Source organism: Cetorhinus maximus, chromosome 18 (genome assembly GCF_964194155.1).
Source record: "Cetorhinus maximus chromosome 18, sCetMax3.hap1.1, whole genome shotgun sequence".
Lineage (NCBI taxonomy): Eukaryota > Metazoa > Chordata > Chondrichthyes > Lamniformes > Cetorhinidae > Cetorhinus > Cetorhinus maximus.
This window is the reverse complement of record NC_135896.1, coordinates 52,805,435-52,826,418: the sequence shown is the minus strand read 5'-3', so window position 1 is coordinate 52,826,418 and position 20,984 is coordinate 52,805,435. Positions and strand designations below refer to the sequence as shown.

The window sequence follows — 20,984 nt, the reverse complement described above, 5'->3', positions numbered from 1 at the left end:
AATGAATGGCAGCTCCACACTCTGCTTGGATCTTGATGTTATGAGAATCATGAGTCCTGGAGCAAGCCTGCTGTCATGTGGGCTTCACCATAGAGGCGAGAACACAACTGAGCATGGTTGATATTTAGTTACCTCATGTTTATTAGGGTATCCTTTTAGTTGGCCAATTGTATTGACCTTGAACAACACCCAAAAAGACCCTCTTCCCACTTATCGACAAACTGCGTTCTCCAGGTCAGAACACAGTCCACCACCTTCTACCCTCCCCCTGCCACCCACCAACTTCTCCCCATTACCCTTGACCCACCAAATATCACCAGTCCTCTCACCTCTGTGATCCTTCAACCTCCCCATTATCTTGGACCCTATTACCATCCATCTCCTCATGCCTTCCCTCCTCTCAGAGCCGATACCCATTACGGCTCCAATGTCCACCCTGATTGTGACCCCTCACATTTCCGAGCCACCTGTGTAGTCTGCTTCCGTGACCCACCCCAAAACCTTCAACTATCTGACTATTAGCTAGGCCTGCCACTGTACCACATCCCACCCCCCCCTCTAACTGTAACTGTTCCCTCCTCTGCAGAGTACCCTCAGTTCAACTCCCCTGACCCCACCGTCAACAGCATTGACCCCACCCTCTAGGACATGTTTGCTCCAACCATCCTTGCATGCAAAACCCCCTTGCCCAGCCAGTCACAGGATCCCCAGACCCAACAAGAAAGGCCCTTCCCTCCACCCAATCTCGCTGCACCCTCACATTCCTTCGCTGCCTCCCGCCTTCCCTGGACAGTTGCTCCCCCTTCACTCAACACTACTCCCCCTTCCCCAGACAGTATCCCCCCCACCTTCCCAGATACTCTCCCTGCCTTCCAGTCTTCGCCTGCCACCCACATCCAGCCTCCGCTCCACCCTACCCCTCCATCAATCCTTAGCCTGCCTCCATTGTCCAGCCTTTGCAACAGGCATCCAATATAAACCAAGTTATGAGGGGTCCCCAAGAAGGCCAAAGCAGCATCTGCTGACCTCAAAGCCATGGAAGCAGTGAAGCTCCTCAAGTGCGTGCCACTTATATACAGTCGTAAACATTCTAATTTCTGACTGGCGGGGAACTTAATTTGGAGGGAGAACTTAACTCCAGTAAGGTAGCTTTTTAATGAGCTTGTATGACATAACAATGTATGCAAAAGAGTTTCCCAACATTGTTCATCGGGAAGCTCGAGCCACCTATAACCCACCTTTATAGTGCTAAGAACAGATGCTTGAATATTTCAGATGGCGGGTTTCCCTTCCTGCCATTCAAAGAGTCGATGGGATACACATCCCTACTGACTCTGATTGCCCCACAGGCAATTTACGCTCAGGAGGGAGGCCTGCCTTAGAGAGCTGTCGGCCAATCTGATTGGCCGGCTGCTCTCTAGTCCCTGCAGCGAGAGGAGCTGCGGTGGACAGAAGAGACCATAAGACATTGGAGCAGAAATTAGGCCATTCGGCCCATTGAGTCTGCTCCGCCATTCAATCATGGTTGATAAGTTTCTCAACCCCATTCCCCTGCCTTCTCCCCGTAACCTTTGATCCCCTTACCAATCAAGAACCTATCTATCTTGGTCTTAAATACACTCAATGACCTGGCCTCCACATCCTTCTGTGGCAATGAATTCCATAGATTCACCACTCTCTGGCTAAAGAAGTTTCTCCTCATCTCTGTTCTAAAAGGTCTTCCCTTTACTCTGAGGCTGTGCCCTCAGGTCCTAGTCTCTCCTACTAATGGAAACATCTTCCCCACGTCCACTCTATCCAGGCCTTTCAGTATTCTGTAAGTTTCAATCAGATCCCCCCTCATCCTTCTAAACTCCATCGAGTATAGACCCAGAGTCCTCAAATGTTCCTCATATGTTAAGTCTGTCATTCCTGGGATCATTCTCGTGAATCTCCTCTGGACCATCTCCAGGGCCAGAACATCCTTCCTGAGATATGGGGCCCAAAATTGCTCACAATATTCTAAATGTGTTCTGACCAGAGCCTTATAAACCCACAGCAGCACATCCCTGCTTCTATATTCTAGTCCTCTCGAAATAAATGCCAACATTGCATTTGCCTTCCTAACTACCGACTCAACCTGCAAGTTAACCTTAAGAGAATCCTGAACTAGGACTCCCAAGTCCCTTTGCACTCCAGATTTCTGAATTCTCTCCCCATTTAGAAAATAGCCTATGTCTCTATTCTTCCTACCAAAGTGCATGACCTCACACTTGCCCACTTTGTATTCCGTCTGCCACTTCTTTGCCCATTCTCCTAACCTGTCCAAATCCTTCTGCAGTCTCCCCGCCTCCTCAATACTACCTGTCCCTCCACCTATCTTTGTAACATCTGCAAACGTAGCCAGGATGCCCTCAGTTCCTTCATCTAGATCATTAATGTATAAAGTGAAAAGTTGTGGTCCCAACATTGACTCCTGCGGAACTCCACTAGTCACCGGCCACCATCCTGAGAAGGACCCCCTTATCCCCACTCTCTGACTCCTGCCAGACAGCCAATCTTCTATCTAGACCTTGCCTCTAACACCATGGGCTCTTATCTTACTGAGCAACCTCCTGTGCGGCACCTTGTCAAAGACCTTCTGGAAGTCCAAGTAGATAACATCCATTGGCTCTCCTTTGTCTAACCTACTCGTTACCTCCTCAAAGAATTCTAACAGATTTGTCAGGCATGACCTTCCCTTGATGAAACCATGCTGACTTTGCCCAATTTTACCATGCACTTCCAAGTATTCTGAAATCTCATCCTTAACAATGGACTCTAAAATCTTACCAACGACCGAGGTCAGGCTAATCGGCCTGTAATTTCCCGTCTTTTGCCTCACTCCCTTCTTAAACAGGGGGGGTTACATTAGCGATTTTCCAGTCCTCTGGGACCCTCCTTGACTCCAGTGATTCCTGAAAGATCACCACTAACGCCTCCACTATCTCTTCAGCTATCTCCTTCAGAACTCTGGGGTGTAATCCATTTGGCCCAGGTGATTTATCCACCTTCAGACTTTTCAGTTTTCCTAGCACCTTCTCCTTGGTAATGGCCACCATACTCACCTCTGCCCCCCAACTCTCTTGAACTTTGGGGATGTTACTCGTGTCTTCCACCGTGAAGACTGATGCAAAGTATCTATTCAGTTCCTCCGCCAATTCTTTGTTTCCCACTACTACTTCTCCAGCGTCATTTTCCAGCGGCCCAATGTCCACTTTTGCCTCTCTCTTACCCTTTATATATCTAAAAAAACTCTTGCAATCTTCTTTTATATTACTGGCTAGTTTACCCTCATATTTAATCTTCTCCCTCCTTATTTCTTTTTTAGTTGTCCTCTGTTGGTCTTTGTAGGCTTCCCAATCCCCTGGTTTCCCACTGCTCTTCGCCGCATTGTATGCTTTCTCTTTAGCTTTTATGCTGTCCCTGACTTTCCTTGTCAGCCATGGTTGCCTCGTCCTCCCTTTAGTATGCTTCTTCTTCCTAGGGATGAATTTTTGCTGTGTCTCCCAAATGACTCCCAGAAACTCCTGCCATTGCTGTTCCACTGTCTTTCCTGCTAGGCTCATCTCTCAGTCAATTCTGGCCAGCTCCTCCCTCATGCCTCTGTAGTTGCCTTTATTAACTGTAATACCGTTACATCTGATTCCAGCTTTTTCCTCTCAAATTGCAGGGTAAATTCTATCAAGAGGAAGCACTTCTGCATGCCAGAGCCTAAGTCCTAGGGCCTTAAGATGGCAAGCTAACTCTTGGGGCGGGGGTGGGGGGGGGGGTCCCAGGGTGGGTAGAGTAGAGCAGGCCTGGGAGGGTGGAAAGTGGGCAATTGGGATGTAGGGGCAGAAGCCGGGGGTGGGGGTAAGGGACACCCAGCAGCTACCAGACCTTAAGGAGGGGGCACCCAAAGTCAGAAAGGGGCTTCTAATGGAGGCGCGCCCCCCCCCCCTCACCCTCCACACACCCCCCACACTCACTTCCCGCCGAAGGCCTAAGCCTGTTCATTTTTGGGCTACCCCCACGCCAGGTAAATCATCCAACCAGCTTAAAAATTAAGGCTGGGCAGGAAACGGCCTTTAAGTGGCCAATAATTGGCCACTTAAAAGCCTCAACTGGGGCAAGGGCAAGGTCGGGGCTGCAGAGAAAACTCGCTAAGGACTGAAAATTGAAAAGTAAACATTTTAGTAGGATTGAGAATCGCTGCGAGGTCGGGGCGGGCAGGAATCCAGACTGAATCCTGTTCCTTAAATTTCTGCTCCCCGCAAACCCCCCCTCTGCCCTGCCCCCACCCAGCCCCGCCCCTCCTCCTAAAAAACCGCTGGCGGGGCAGTGTAAAATTCAGGCCAGAATTCCTAAAGTTTATCCTGACGTCAGGAAACTAATTTTTGGCCTCACACCGAATTAATTTCCCCTGCTTCCTGCTGCTGGTAGAACTGGCAGATTCTACCCTGCGACTGATTAAAGGAAGAGATGCTTTTAAGTGCAGCTCTGCTTTCTGTCGCTGAATTATGGATTTTTTTTTTGCAAAACTGGTGTCTCATAACTGTCTCCCTGGCAACGAAATCAATTAATGGGGAAAAGATTACAACTACACAGAGAGCAACCATATTACAAGTCAGGTTCTCGTAATGGCAAAAATAATGAATGTAATTTATTTTTTAATGGTTATTTTCAGCATTGCTTCAACCTTGAATTTTTGTCATCATCAGATTTTTAGAGAATTGTGAGTTCTCATGCCTGTCCAAAATTGAGGACATCTATCCAGTGAGTTGCTGGAAATAGGAATTTACTTTTAGTGGAAGCACTAGGATGTGTGTTTACTTCGTAACTATGCAATCGATTAATATGTCTATCTTTAGTTATTTGAGCAAAATAAAAAATCATCGCCCATTGTGGGACTCGAGGCCATGACCATTGAATTAAGAGGCCCATTAACTACTAACTGAACTAACCAGATCATGCAAGAACTCCCACAGCAAAGCCTTTCCAACTTGGCTGACATTTCCACAAATTACCCTGTTAATTTAGGCATATATTAAATGTTTTATAGTTAAGGGGAGGTAGTGGCATAGTGGTATTTTCACTGGACTAGCACTGTATTCCAGAAACCCAAGGTAATAGTCTGGGGACCTGGGTTCAAATCCCAACATGGCAAATAGTGAAATTTGAATTCAATAAAAAAGAGTCTGGAATTAAACATCCAATGATGGGGAGGTGATGGCATAGTGGTATTGTTGCTGGACTAATAATTCAGAGACCTAGGGTAATGCTCTGGGGACCAGGGTTTGAATCCCACCATGGCAGATTGTGGAATTTGAATTCAATCAAAATCTGAAATTAAAAGTCTAATGATGACCATGAAACCATTATCAATTGTTGTAAAAACCCATCTGGTTCACTAGTGTCCTTTACAGAAGGAAATCTGCCTTACCTGGTTTGGCCTACATATGACTCCAGACCCACAGCAATGTGGTTGACTCAATTAGGGATGGGCAATAAATGCTGGCCTAGCCAGTGATGCCCACATCCCATGAATGAATTAAAAAAAGACCCACAGCAATGTGGTTGACTCCTAAATGCCCTCTGAACAATATGGCAATTAGGGATGGGCAATAAATGCTGGCCTAGCTAGCAACACCCACATCATGAATGAATAAAAAGAAGTTCAAAATAAAGGAGTCTGCTGGTAAACTCACTGTCCCTAGATGCAGGTTATATGGCCTGAAACTTTTAAAACTTTTGCTCCGCCCCACCAACCTCCGGTTAATTATAATTCTCCCAGGGCTTTAATACCAACATTTCAGAGAGATTTTAGTTTTTAAAACATCATTGATGCTCCTACCGCTGGATGGAGAGGCGTCTGGATCAGTTACGCATGTGCTGGTGGGCACAGTGCGGGCTGAGTGCGCGTGAGCAACCATTCCTGATGTCCTTCCTGTTGGTGTCAATGGATAATTCTTTGCCCTTTGTTGGGCTTCTCAGCTTGTTAACTATTTGTACGCTTTTTTCTTAATTATTCATTGCTTCACTGAGATGAATTTTATAGCATCTAACAGGATCCTGCTTTTCTTTCAAGCATTTCACTCTGGGTACTCCCCCCTCCCCCCCTCACCCCCCATTTACTCTGATTGTAATAGTTCTTTTCAATTCTAGTCAAATGTTTATTTTTCAATTTCAGCTCTTAAGAGTGTTCTCCGCAGATGTTGTCTGTTCTATGTATTTCTCACATGCCTTGCCTGATTCTAGCATTTTTCTTTCTGCCTGGAGGACTGGTGAAATTAAGCCTCGAGTTATGATATGCTCAGTGGGAACTCAAGCCAGTGTAAAGCCTCTTTCACGTTGCCATTAGTGGATATCGAAGGTCCACCCTCCATTGCACTGAACAAACCACAGTAAATTTGTTTGCATCTATAATAGGAAGACCTATTCAAAGTAGAAAATCATTTCAGGCAGTGAGCAAAACAAGTGATCTTTTTTATTCTTTCACTGGGTGTGAGCATCTCTGGCTAGGCCAGCGCTTATTACCCATCCCTAATTGCCATTGAGAAGATGGTGGCGAACTGCCTTCTTGAACTGCTGGAGTCCATGTGGTGTAGGTAAACCCACAGTGCTGTTAGCAAGGGAGTTCCAGGGTTTTGACCCAGCGACAGTGACGGAAGAGCAATATAGTTTCAAGTCAGGATGGTGTGTGGCTTGGAGGGGAACTTCCAGATGGTGGTGTTCCCATCTGTCTGCTGCCCTTGTCCTTTTAGAGGTCATGGGTTTGGAAGGTGCTGCAAAAGAAGCCTTTTTGAGTTGCTGCAGTGCATCTTACAAAGGGTACACACTGCTGCCACAAGCATTGGTGGTGGAGGGAGTCAATGCTTAAGGTGGTGGCTGGGGTGTTAATCAAGTGGGCTGCTTTGTCCTTGATAGGGTTGAACGTCTTGAGTGTTGTTGGAGCTGCACTCATCCAGACAAGTGGAGAGTATTCCATCACACACCTGACTTGATGGTGGACAGGCTTTGGGGAGGTCAGTTACTTGCCACAGAATTCTCAGCCTCTGGCCTGGTCTTGTAGTCACAGTATTTATATAAAAGCTAAATACTGTGGATGCTGGAAATCTGAAATAAAAACAGAAAATGCTGAAAAACTCAGCAGGTCTAACAGCATCTGTGAAGAGAGAAACAGAGTTAATGTTTCGAGTCCATATGACTTCTTCAGAGCTTTGAAGAAGTCATATGGACTCGAAATGTTAACTCTGTTCCTCTCTCCACAGATGCTGTCAGATCTGCTGTGTTTTCCTAGCATTTTCTGTTTTTATTACATTATTTATATGGCTGGTTCAGTTGTGTCTGGTCAATGGTAACCTCTAGGATGTTGATGATGGGGCACTCAGTGATGGTAATAACAAGAGGAGATGATTAAATTTTCTTATTGGATATAGTCATTGCTTGGCACTTGTGTGACATAAATGCAGTTTGCCACTTATCAGCCCAAGCCTGAATGTTGTCCAGGTCTTTCTGCATATGGACACAAACCGCTTTGGTATTTGAGGATTTGTGAATGCTACCAAACACTGTGCAATCACCAGTGAACATCCCCACTTCTAACATTATGATGGAGAAGGCCATTGACCAAGCAGCTGAAGACGGTTGAGCCTAGGACACTACCCTGAGGAACTCCTGCAGTGATGTCCTGGGACTGAGATGATTGGTCTCCAACAACCACAACCCTGTTCCATTGTACTAGGTATGACGCAAACCAGTGGACAGTTTTCTCCCTGTGTCCCATTGACATCAATTTTGTGAGGGCTCCTCACTCCTGGGTCGATTGGCTGCTATACACAGCGCCTGATAATCAGTTCCTTACTCAGAATCCCCCTCCCGCCACAGATGCTGACTGACTTCTCCTTCCAGAATTTGTTTGTGTTTATTCTTTGTGGGGAAAAAAAATCCTGTGCACATTCTAACCGAAAGGGGCAACAATCGTTTTCAGAACCTCGTGGAGAATATGCAGTGGAATGGAGATTTTTTTTGACATGGTAACTTTCACAGATTCAACAATTACTTAGTAAATTTGCTATTTACTTGAAATGGAAAGAAATGTCTTAGAGGAGGCATTACGGTTCCGGAAGAATCACTTCCTATACTTATTGAAATTGAAAGAGGAAGTGTTATAACTATCTCTCTTCCCACAAAGTGAGTGTTCTCCAACTTCCTCCATAGTCCTCACATGCACAAGCAGTGAGCGATACCCTCTCTCTCTCTCTTATGTCCTCTGTATTTATCCACCCCGGGATGCAGCGGTCTCACATTCAGTTGAGCGGGATGGGTGCCTGGAGCAGGTGCCCCTGGAGCTGTGTGCTGCTCTTCCTGAGCTACCTCGCCTACCTCCTGATCGGGGCAGCAGTCTTCCGGGCGCTGGAGCTGAAGGAAGAAAACGAACTCAAAACCAGGATCTGGAAAAAGAAGGCGCAGTTACTGAATAACTGCACCTTGGGCGTGAGCCGCGAAGCGCTGGAGAAGTTAGTGGAGTTAAGTATTGTCTGCACTTTCTAAAGATAAACCGGGTTTAAACCGCTTACTTCCACTTCGGACCTCAAGTGGGGGAAGTGTTCATGTTATATCTGAACGGTGGAAACTGAAAGAAATGTTTCGGGTTTGGCTTTAGTGGAGAGGTATTGAAAACTATGGATTGTCACAGCTGAATGGAGCTGCCTGGTTAAAATCGCTTGATTTTAAAATGCAGTTCGTTTTGATTCATTTTATTCTTAAAAGTAGCAGCAACCCAATCAGTTTATCATTATTCTTTGCTGCATTTACCCGAAACTGAGTTTTACATCAGTATCTGTCAGGCTACCCGGTAAGTAAGTCCTTGTGTTCAGCAGAGCCCCGTGGAAAGGCCTCTCCCGTTGTTATACTTTACATTTTTTTTTGGGAGAGTGAGTTCGGCAGCATCCACAATCCGCTCAGTATCTATATCACCAGCAGCATCCACAATCCGCTCAGTATCTATATCACCAGCAGCATCCACAATCCCCTCAGTATCTATATCACCAGCAGCATCCACAATCCGCTCAGTATCTATATCACCAGCAGCATCCACAATCCGCTCAGTATCTATATCACCAGCAGCATCCACAATCCCCTCAGTATCTATATCACCAGCAGCATCCACAATCCCCTCAGTATCTATATCACCAGCAGCATCCACAATCCGCTCAGTATCTATATCACCAGCAGCATCCACAATCCCCTCAGTATCTATATCACCAGCAGCATCCACAATCCGCTCAGTATCTATATCACCAGCAGCATCCACAATCCCCTCAGTATCTATATCACCAGCAGCATCCACAATCCCCTCAGTATCTATATCACCAGCAGCATCCACAATCCGCTCAGTATCTATATCACCAGCAGCATCCACAATCCCCTCAGTATCTATATCACCAGCAGCATCCACAATCCGCTCTATCTATATCACCAGCAGCATCCACAATCCCCTCAGTATCTATATCACCAGCAGCATCCACAATCCCCTCAGTATCTATATCACCAGCAGCATCCACAATCCCCTCAGTATCTGTAGCACCAGCAGCATCCACAATCCCCTCAGTATCTATATCACCAGCAGCATCCACAATCCCCTCAGTATCTATATCACCAGCAGCATCCACAATCCGCTCAGTATCTATATCACCAGCAGCATCCACAATCCCCTCAGTATCTATATCACCAGCAGCATCCACAATCCCCTCAGTATCTATAGCACCAGCAGGTAGGTTTGAAATGTGTCCTGTGCGCTGTTGAGAACACCCTCTCCCGGGAGCCAGAGCAGATCATAGTTTATACCCCAGCTTGAGCTCCAACGCAGCAAAGCCCAACAGGAACATGCATACATTCTTTGATCAACCTTTTAAATCCTAACATTTTGTCAGTGTTGACAGCTCTGCTGGGTCAGAGAAAGATCACGGGAGAGAGGAATGACCCTGTTCGCCCCCAATGATAGGTCTGACGTTAACAATATTATCGGGTGCTCTAGGATGTTAAAATGTTGTAAGTCAATTTACACTGAAATGCATTTCTGTTTCTATAGTCATTGGCCATCTCATTACTGCTCAGAGGCACACAGGGCCCCATATGCACCACAATGAAATCTGACATTTATTGCATTTCATACTTAAAATGAATTGAGAAATGGACTGCCACTTAGCTCGGTGAAAGCTAATAGTTCAAGTCGTCAATACTGAGTTGCTATTAAAGACAGGAGGACTATATATTTGTGCGGATGCTGATTGTGTGTCTAAACAGAGGAGTGAGCTGAATGGGCTCAGTGCTCTTTTCTCATTGTTGACTTATGCCAGTGCACTCCTGTTAATTGTATAATCAGAGAGCCCATACATCAAATGAATGATAACAAATGTATTATTTTAGTGAATGAACAATGCTAAATACACGAGAATCAATCATATCTGTAGTGACACCTCTTTGAACAGCTACTGCATCTAAGGTCATTTTACTTTTTCATTTGTTGCTAAACTTTTAATGCATGAAATTACTGGTCCCACAAGAAATTAAATCCCTGTGAAGCTTATTGAGTGGAAGTGGCACCAGTCTGGTTGTGCAGTTCATTGATTGCATTGTATCTATCCAGACTCAAATAATAGGAATGAAATGATAGCACACTGCAATTGCTTTTCACAGTGCTCTGAGGTATAGAAGGTGCATCTGTGCCTTACATGGACAGATAACGTTGGAGAAATGATTTATATCAGTCTCAGTATGGTATGGTCAAATGCAAAATAATAGTAAAGATGAAAATTATATCAAAAAAATCTCCAAGTTGTCCACATTAAATTAGCCCATTTAAATGATGCACCCATGGTGTAATTGCATTTTACACAATTTAAGCAAGAATGCATATTTAAGAAAAGTAGATAATATAGTAAACTATAATACACAAAGTAGCTTGCCAGCAGTAATTTAGTTTTAGTTCTAAAGTTTAAAATAGCTTAAATAGTCTAGAGTGTGATCTATACTCACTGGCTATATTCAGGGATAAATCAAGTCAAATACTGCAAATGCTGGGATTCACAAAAACCCTGGTATTAACCCATCAATGGGTTGAGGGGTGCTCGCAGTGTGGGGGCCACAACAAGCAAACCCCGGCGAGTTTGCTTGTGGGTTCCGGGGGGTAGGGGAGGGAGGGAGGGAGATCCCTTGTTCAAAGGCACCCAGTGCCTGATTGAGGGATCCAGCATCAGGGAAGGGGGCAGGGTCCCCTGAGAGTCACCCCCGTGCCATTACTGCCGACCCTCTCCTTTTCCCCCACAATCCTCTTCCCGCCATTATTCACCTGTGCAGGGTGACCAACTTGTGTGAAATAAAATAGGGGACAATTTGGCCTGGTGTTTGTGACCATTTGAGAGGTTGGGGGAGGGCGTTGCTGCTGACCATTTGTGAGGTGGGGGGAGGGGGTTGCTGGTGACCATGAGAGCAGTGTGCTGGTATATATGAGAGCCGGAGGAGGGGTGCACAGGTTACAAGAAGGCAAGTGGTGGCAAAGCTTCTTGTAACAATAATTAATGACAAAATTAATTGATTAGGAATTAGTTAAGGAACGCCAGCATGGATTGTTTAGGACAAATCATGTTTAACTAACTTGCTTGAGTTTTTTGATGAGGCGATAGGGAGGAACAGAGAGACCTGTGTATATATGTGCAGAAATCATTGAAGGTGGAAGGACAGGCTGAGAGAGTGGTTAATAAAGCATACAACATCCTAGGCTTTATTAACAGGGGCATAGAGTACAAAAGCAAGAAACTTATGTTAAAACTATATAAAACACTGGTTTGTTCTCATCTGGAGTATTGCGTCCAGTTTTGGGTACCACACTTTAGGAAAGATGTGAAGAACGAGAGAGGGTGCAGAAAAGATTCATGAGAATGGTTCCAAGGTTAGGAACTTCAGTTACATAGAAAGATTGGAGAAGTTTGGGAGTCTTCTTCTTGGAGAAGAGAAGGTTGAGAGGAGATTTGATAGAGGTATTCAAAAACATGAGTGATCTCTGGACAGACTAGCTAGAGAGAACAGTTCCCATTATGAAAGGGTCAAGAACAAGAGGGCACAGATTTAAGTTAGTTGGCAAAAAAAGCAATGGCGACAATGAAAAAAAACATTTTTACACAGTGAGGTTTAGGATCTGGAATGCGCTGCCTGAGACTATGGTGAAGGCAGGTTCAATTGAGGCATTCAAGAGGGAATTGGATTATTATCTGAAAAGGAAGAATGGGCAGCACTATGTGAAAAAGGAGTAGTGGCATTAGGTGAACTGCTCCTTTAGAGAACCATCGCAAACACGATGGGCCAAATGGCTTCCTTCTGTGCTGTACCCAGTCTATGATTCTAAGTGATATTGGGCGGCTGGGGCGAGAGTCACATTGTCTGAGTGGCTTGAGATCAGCAGATTTCCTTCTGTTCAAAATTATTCCCAAATTACACTACATCGCCATGGTGGTTTGAAACACTGACAGGCAATTGGGCATATCATCTTTAGAATACTGTTTAATTTGCGAGACAAAGTGAGCGGCTGAACTTTTTGGGGACCAAAGCTGGCCTGGACGATCTCTGCTCCTCCTCCCATGTCCCATTGGATATGTATGTAGCAGTTCTTCAAGGAAGAAGATGAGGAGAACATAAAGTATGTGAAATAGACTTAAACAGAGGATGGACTACACTATCTAAATTCCAAAAAAAGGACACAGATCATTTTGGACACCATTAGACTAGTTGAGAGTTACACTGCTAACAGGCACCCCAGTTTTTAATGCCATATTAGCAAGTGCTAAACAATTCCCTGCTTATACTGGCTATTGTTATTGTTTTGCCATTATTTCACTATTATTTCATGCAGCCATGTGCTGGGCTGAATTTAATGGCCATGAAGTTGGCTTCATCCACTGGCAGGAAAGATGGGCAAAACCTGCTGTGGCTGTTTTTGGAAGCTCCTAGTGAACTGCTTGCCATCAGGGATTCTGTCCCTTTAAGGATAGTGGTCCTGGCTCTAAGAGCTGCTGGCCAATCAGAGGGCTGGCAGCGCTTCAGTCCCAGCAGTGCCACTAGGAGTGGTGGCCTCTGCTTAAACTGCAGCAGGCCTAAACCAGCAAAGATAGAGGAGGCCCAGAATTAAAGTAAGCTTGTGTGGCTTGCCAGGGGCCAGTCAGGTAGGCCCTGGTGAGGGACAGGGGAGTGTTTCAGTGGGGACAACCCTTGCCACAGGTGGGGTTCTCTACGGGCCATGGCGTACCGATGGGAATGGTTCCCACGCCCTGAGGCCGCCAGCTTTTATTTGGCAACCTCCCCAAGTGGCATAGGGCTGCTGTACTGCTGGTAGAATATCAGGGGCAACAGGATGAGACCCTTAAGTGGCCATTGGTAGAAGGCTATTCTCGAACTTCCCCACTCCTGACTTAATCAGGCATTCCAGCCCCCTCACCTTCCTTCCCACAGCCCATTGTACAGCGCAGCTCCAAGCACCCCCGCCTCTCAGCCTGCTCCTGAGGGCGGCATTAAATTCTGCCCACTGTTTGCAATCCTGGTAGAGCTGGCTTATGGGGAGGTCGGAATCACAGGAGTAATTGAACTTCATATAAGCTAATGTCACCTTCAGCTGTTACACTGTTGCCAGGGACCACTACATGCATGTGCCTCCAGGTTCTCATTTGACAGAAAAAGGTAGAGAACGTTCATCCATGCTTTCACCAACACCAAGGATAACTTTTTCCATGCTCTTCTTTCTAGCCCCCTAGGCTCTACCTTTGCAGAATCCAGCTTACTAACAGTATCTAATACTGGTATTAGATACTCTGATATCTACATCATCATTGTGAGGGGAATTGATTACAAAAGTAGGGAGGTTATACTTCAGGTGTACAGGACACTGGTGAGGCCACATCTGGAGTACTGTGTACAGTATTGGTCTCCTTATTTAAGGAAAGATGTAAGTGTGTTAGAAGCAGTTCAGAGAAGGTTTACTAGACTAATACCAGGAATGGGCAGGTTGTCCAATGAGGAAAGGTTGGACAGGTTAGGCTTGTATCCACTGGAGTTAGAACAGTAAGAGGTTACTTGATTGAAACCTTTAAGACCCTAAGGGGTCTTGACAGAGTGGGTGTGGAGAGGTTGTTTCCTCTTGTGGGAGAACCTAGAACTAGGGGTCACGGTTTAAAAATAAGGGGTTGCTCATTTAATATAGAGAAGAGAAGAAACTTTTTCTAAAAGCCGTGAGTCTTTAGAATGTTCTTCCTCAAAAGATGGTGGAAGCAGAGTCTTTGACTATTTTTAAGGCAGAGCTAGATAAACTCCTGTTAAACAAGGGGGTGAAGGGTTATCAGGTGTAGGCAGGAATGTGGAGTGGAGGTTACAATCAGATCAGCCATGATCTTATTGAATGGCGAAGCAGGCTTGAGGGGTCGAGTGGCCTACTACTGCTCCTAGTTCATATGTTTGTATGTTCATATGTACTAATTCCTGCTCCTTGTCCTCATCTTGCGCCCTGTACACAGCACATGGATTTCTACATTCTTGTCCTTATTTGTAAATCCTTCTTCACTCCAACCTTCTCTGGAGTTGCAGTACAGCTCACACCCTCCTCTCTTCTAATTTTGGTTTACTTTAAGTCTTCCCTTCCGTCCAATCCATCAACAGTGGCAGAAGCTTCTTTGCGCTCTGCAATTCTCTCCCCGTCTTCCATCGTGTTTTATGTCTTCAATGATTTGTCAAAGTCCAGGTATTCGATCGCCTCCTGTCACTTTTTCTAACTGTTCTCCCACTCCTATATGGTGTCCAGTTTCCCCCTCTTCCACTGTGAAGCACCATGGAAAGCTTTGCTTCATGGTTGTGTTGCTGGATATTAACAATGATTGTATGGTGCAGAGAAGTCTCTCTGCTAACTTAAAGTATAATTTTGACTAGAACAGTGGGTTGTTGAACCAGAAAGTTTACAGTGCAAATGAAGACCATTCAGCCTGTTCTTTTTTTCTGGTTTTTGCTAGAACAATTCAAAACTAATCCCACTGCTCTGCACACCACCTAGTCCTCTGCTTCATAAATGTATCTGTACAAAATTCCTCAACCGCTCCCTATGATAAGACATTCCATAATTCAACAATACTCTGTGAAATTAATTTACCCTAAGCCTTCTCTTCATTCTCTTAATTGTGTATTTAAATTACAACCAGAAGAAATAATATTTTAGAGCCATCGAATAGAAACTGGTATTTTCTTGTTCATTCTATCCATATCCCGTTCAGGCTCCTCTGCTGGAGTGGAAATAATCACCTGTTTTAAGTCTCTCATAATTGTAATTTCTCATGCCTGCCATCACCATGGTGGATCTACACTGTATCTACCTGTAATGGGGGAACAAAAACTGCACACAGTACTCGAACAGTGGCCTAATTGATGTTTTATGCAAATTTATCTGAACTCTTGTACATTTTATTCCTGTTTAAACCCAAAATGATGTTAGACTTTTACATGTTTTTTCTTTCGTGCAATTATGTATTTGAACTCCTAGATCACTCTGTCCACCTATGCTCTTCGTCATCTTATCATTGAGTGCATGCTGCTATTCTTTGTTTCTTTTCTTCCCAAAACTTATCCACATCTGTTTCACCTGTTCCTTCATTCCACTAACTCATGTGAATCATCCCAAAGCCATTTATGCTTGTTCTCTATGTTTGGCAAATCAGCAGATTTCAAGGTTATGCTTCCATGTGCTCAAATCCAAATTGTTTATATGACACCAAGAACAAAAGTAGGCCCAGCAATGACCCATGTGGTAAACCACTTCCAACCCTTCTCCAAACCATGCAAACCCATTTACTCTAAATTATTTGGAGTGATTTCCACCCAAATGTGAAAACTCACCCCTTTGTTCCAACTTTCTGTCCCTGTTGCTATATTTCCTCTTGAACCATTTGCCTGAAATTTCCTAACAAGCTGCTTGTGAGACCCATTATTGAATGTGCTGTGAAAATCCATACACATGATATCTACCACAACCACTTCAACATCCAATCCCTCCAAAGATAAAAGGCTAAAAAGTATGTATTTTATGTTAGAAAATAAGCAAGCATGAATATTGAGGCCAAAGCGCAATTTTCGGATATAAATCACATTCAGTATAACAGCTACTTTATCCTTGTTTCAAAGATTAATACTGATGTTTGAAGGAAGAGTTTCTGCATTGGGATGAAATAATATCTGTTATATTTCCTACTTCTACAGGCAATAACTGAAGCTGTAAAGCATGGAGTGAATCCTATTGGAAATGATCTCAACTCTTCCCTCAGTAACTGGGATTTTAGCAGCTCTTTCTTTTTTGCAGCTACAGTGGTGTCAACAATAGGTGAGATTCACATTTACTGAATTAACCTTTTGAAGAGGAACACCTAACATGTGCAAGTTAATCAAGCTTCAACGATTTCGAACATTTCTCTAATTCTGCCTTTTTTCTCTTCAGTTCAATTCCTTTCTTCCCCCTGTTTCACTGTTGGTACTGATTTAAGTTGGGGTATCACAGGATTCATGGAGGCCAAGAGCCCCTTCAGCACCTTACCCAATTAACCATTCGCCATTTGCAAACCCAGAAAGTGAGTATTGGCAGGCTATTTGACCAAGGGGCAAGTGGCATAACAGTCAAGCCTGATGCATTCCTCACCTGATATCTACAGGAGAGTATTCCCAGCAAGACTCATTGGGCAGTGAGCCAGACAGTAATATCGGCCATTCTTTTCCCTTCTCCTCCCCTGCCACCATCACTACATACTGCCTGCATGGGCATAGTTTAGTTGGGCATCATGAGCTCCGTGCCTATTTTCAGGGAGTGTCCAAATTTTCCCTCACCCTCTTTAATTTTACTTCTAAGAAACAGTACACAGTCAAAGCACTGATATACTGGTATTAATTAAAAGAGGATTGCTAAATCATTTTTGCTAATACAATAATATAACGAATAGCCTCTGTGCAGTTTGTAAGATGTGCCCATATTGTAAACGTTGAATATTTAACCTCTTGCCTGAAACCAGAAAATGTTAAAACGATAACAGGAAAAAAATCATATCGTAGTAGCCAACGTATTGTGCATCATTTTCAACTTATCATTGGTTTTAATTGACTACATGAGTTGAATAGCCTAGGAGACAATGAGGGTGATATTGGGCTTGATAGAGGCCGTGTTTTAACTGATATGAGGTCCCTCAGAGTTCCAAAATTGCGCTTTGGCGTGCACACACTTCTGAGACAAAGTAGACCAGATTTTTTTTTTGTATTCATCCATGGGATGAGGGCGTCGCTGGCTAAGCCAGCATTTTATTGCCCATCTCTAATTGCCCTTGAGAAAGTGATGGTGCGCTGCCGCCTTGAACCGCAGCAGTCCATGTGGTGTAGGTACACCCACAGTGCTGTTAGGAAGGGAGTTCCAGGATTTTGACCCAGCGACAGTGAAGGAATGGCGATATATTTCCAAGTCAGGGTGGTTAGTGGCTTGGAGGGGATCTTGCAGGTGGTGGTATTTCCATGTATCTGCTGCCATTGCCCTTCTAGATGGTAGTGGTCGTGGGTTTGGAAGGTGCTGTCTAATGAAGTTTGGTGAATTCCTGCAGTGCATTTTGTAGATGGTACACACTGTGTGTTGGTGGTGGGGGGAGTGGATGTTTGTGGATGGGGTGCCTATCAAGCGGCTGTTTTGTCCTGGATAGTGTCTAGCTTCCTGAGTGTTGTTGGAGCTGCACTCATCCAGGTAAGTGGAGAGTACTCCATCACACTCATGATTTGTGCCTATCTGCTGTCCTTGTCCTTCCAGGTGGTAGAGGTTATGGGTTTAGAAGGTGCTGTGGAAGGAGCCTTGGTGAGTTGCTGCAGTGAATCTTGTAGATGGTACACACTGCTGCCATTGTGCACTGGTGGTGGAGGGAGTGAATGTTTAAGGCTATGATTGCTAAGATCACTGTGGTGGCCTTTTGATGCCCACAGGCGCCACTTTGATGGATGGAGTCTCTGGCTCGGATGGTCCTTCAGCCTGTCACAGGGAGGCTGCCTCAATGAAGTTGGCGGCCTCCCCATGGGGTGGGGGACGGGGTGGGTCCACTCTGCCACTGGCACAATGGCAGCAGGCCCCCTAAGTCACCCCAAATTTGGGCCTTAGTTATATAAATTAGCTGTTCACCACCTTGCCGTGGGCAGCCACTCCACATTCCTGCCTCACACTGAGAAACCTCCCCGGTGGTGGAAATGTGTTGGGGAGTCTTCCGAATGAGGCTTCCTGCTATTTTCCCAGTCCGCTGCCCCCAAGCCCGCCACCCCAGGGCTGGGAAATTTCTGCCCCACAAACTCTGTTCCCTAGCCACCGACTCCATCCTTCTCCCTAGCAATTGCCTGTGGTTGAAACAGACTGTTCGTAACCTTGGTATCATAACTGGCCCCATGATGAGCTACCACACATTCGTGCCATCACAAAGACCACCCTAGTTCCGCCTCAGGAATATCGCCTGATTTTGCTCCTGCCTCAGCTCATTTGCTGCTGAAACCCACATCAATACATATCTTACCTCAAGACTTGACGATACCAGTGCAATCCTGATCAGCTTCCAATGATCCATGCTCCATAAACTTGAGGTCACCCAAAACTCAGCTGGCTGTGTCTTTACTCACTGCAAGTCTCATTCACCCATCACTCCTATGCTTCTTTACCTACATTGGCTGCTAGTTAAGCAACACCTTGATTTTTAAATTCTCATCTGTATTTTCAGATTCCTTCCATAGCTTCACACCTTCCTTATCTCTGTAATCTCCCCACCCCCACAAGGTATTTACACTCATCTAATTCTGGCTTCTTGAGCATCCCTGATTTTAATCGCTGCACCACAGTCATGCTGTCAAGGTGCTAAGCTTTGGAACACACTCCCACCACCTTTCCACCTTTCTACCTCACGTTCCCCCTTTAAAACATTCTTTAAACCTACATCTTTGACCAGGCTTTGGTCATCTGTCCTAATATCTCCATAAGTGGCTCGGTGTCACATTTTGTTTTATAATGTTCCTGTAAAAGCCTTGGGCTTTTAATGACATTAAAAGCACTCTAAAAATACAAGTTGTTGTTGCTGTTTTTATCTTCTGTATCCTAATACTCCTGCAAAATGCTACCTGAATTGAGCAGCACAATTTTGTGGAAGGCTGCTGATTTTCAATGGAGGAGACTGCAGATAGCCTTGGAGGACGACTTCAAGCACCACTGAACCTTGAAAGCCCAGCTTTGGAATGCAACGTCTCCACATGGGGAGCAGCAGTCTGAGCTGGCTGGCTGACAGGCAATAGCAAGGGCACCGCTAGAGTAGCAGGGTGGAACACGAATGGTGTCTTCCTGAGAAATAACTGCAGGTTAGTGGAACCTTTGCCACTCTCCTGGGGCAGCACCTGAGAAATACTGGCAATCTGTTGGAGTTTCGATTACTAGACTGCTGTGACATTAGGGAAGCTCCTTTGAACACTGGTATTCAGAGCCACAAAGGCAGAAGTCTGAACTCCTACTGCAGCACTCAATGTCGGGCATCTTTTGTTTGCTGGAAGCTGAGCTGTCAGCTTTCAGACTTTGCATTATAGTTGGGTCTACAGGTGTGTTAAAGAAGTTGGCCACCACTTCCATGCTGGAAAGGATAGCCTCCAACCTGTGCCAAGTTGATGTTGGACTTCTCCGTGCACCTTGATATTGAATGCAGGCTTTGTAGCAGGCTTCCCAATGCACCAAGCATTTTGGTATGTACACCCCTCAGCAAGTTTCTGTCTTCTGGCAAAGTATAGACCTCATCTGAGTTCTCCACAGCAGAACCTGTGTGCGACTTCATTTTCCATCAAGCTGACACCTGCACTATCCAGACCTCCTATCCCAGCTGGCCAGTATGCCCAATTTCTCACCTGCAGATGCTGCTGTTATACTACCTTCCAAATTATGTGCAAGATATTAAGTATCTTAGCAGCTGGCTAAGAGTGTAAAATCAAATGATGGTGTGTCTTCATCATGGTTGTTGTCTTTTTTCTTCATTGCTTGGACAGGTTGCAGTTCTTGGGAACTTGAAAGAAAAAAGGGACAAGGATGAGGTTGCAAGGAGGGCGAGGAGAAAGTATACATACTTACACCCTCTGCAACTTGTAAAGAGATAGTGGCATGAGGGAAAAGTGAGATGTATGAACGAGGATTAGGCATGAGGATACTGCCATCTTTAATGGATTTAGTCCCATTGCTAGCCACAGCCTCAGCAATAGCCCTTCCCATAAAGGCCAGCACCATATTCTCCATGGGACAAGGGAATGCAGGTGCGCTTCTCCTCTCCAGCCAGTTCCTGTAACTTGCAGTTGTGAGCTGCCTTCCCCTTCAAGGGACAGGGAAGTGTGTCAGTGAGTGTTGTGCAATACATTTGGGTTTTGCAGCTGTCATGGTTGAAACTTATTCATGTAAGACTCTGGGAGGCTATTTCAAACTGTTTCTCAAAATCTTCAAACATTCTTAATGTACAGTAATACAGAAGGATTGATATAATTAATTTCTTGTTTGTTTGAACAGTCCTGAATATGTTGTATGCCAGAAACCCTTCCAATGCTTGCAGCAATGTTTTTACACCTTATCTATTGAACCAAATTAACTTAACGTTCTTCATTATTTCCACTAGCATTGCCACATGGTATTTGTAATTTTAATTTTTGTATGTACAGATCTTCATTACCCATTCTTTGTACAGTCACTGTACATTTTGTTCATTAGGGTACTCCTATTTTTAAGCCCATCCCTTTGTTAATCTAAAGTCAATGGGGAAGAGTGCAATTAAAAGTGACAAACTGGATTTCCAATCATTCAGCAGAAAAGGTTTCGCTGTTCAGCTGACATATGTTGGCATGTACAAGGGTATTTAAACATTTATGAGTAAGAATGT

At 44.8% G+C, this 20,984-nt stretch overlaps 1 protein-coding gene across 1 annotated transcript in view; it reads left to right on the top strand.

Annotated features, from left to right (window-relative positions):
- The window catches only part of LOC144693179 (potassium channel subfamily K member 16-like), a 36,085-nt gene that overhangs the window by 4,290 nt on the left and 10,811 nt on the right, over positions 1 to 20,984 (top strand). Inside the window, exon 2 of the mRNA XM_078562722.1 lies at positions 16,288 to 16,408. Coding sequence (XP_078418848.1) covers positions 16,288 to 16,408 — 121 coding nt within the window. The remainder of the gene's footprint in view (positions 1 to 16,287; positions 16,409 to 20,984) is intronic.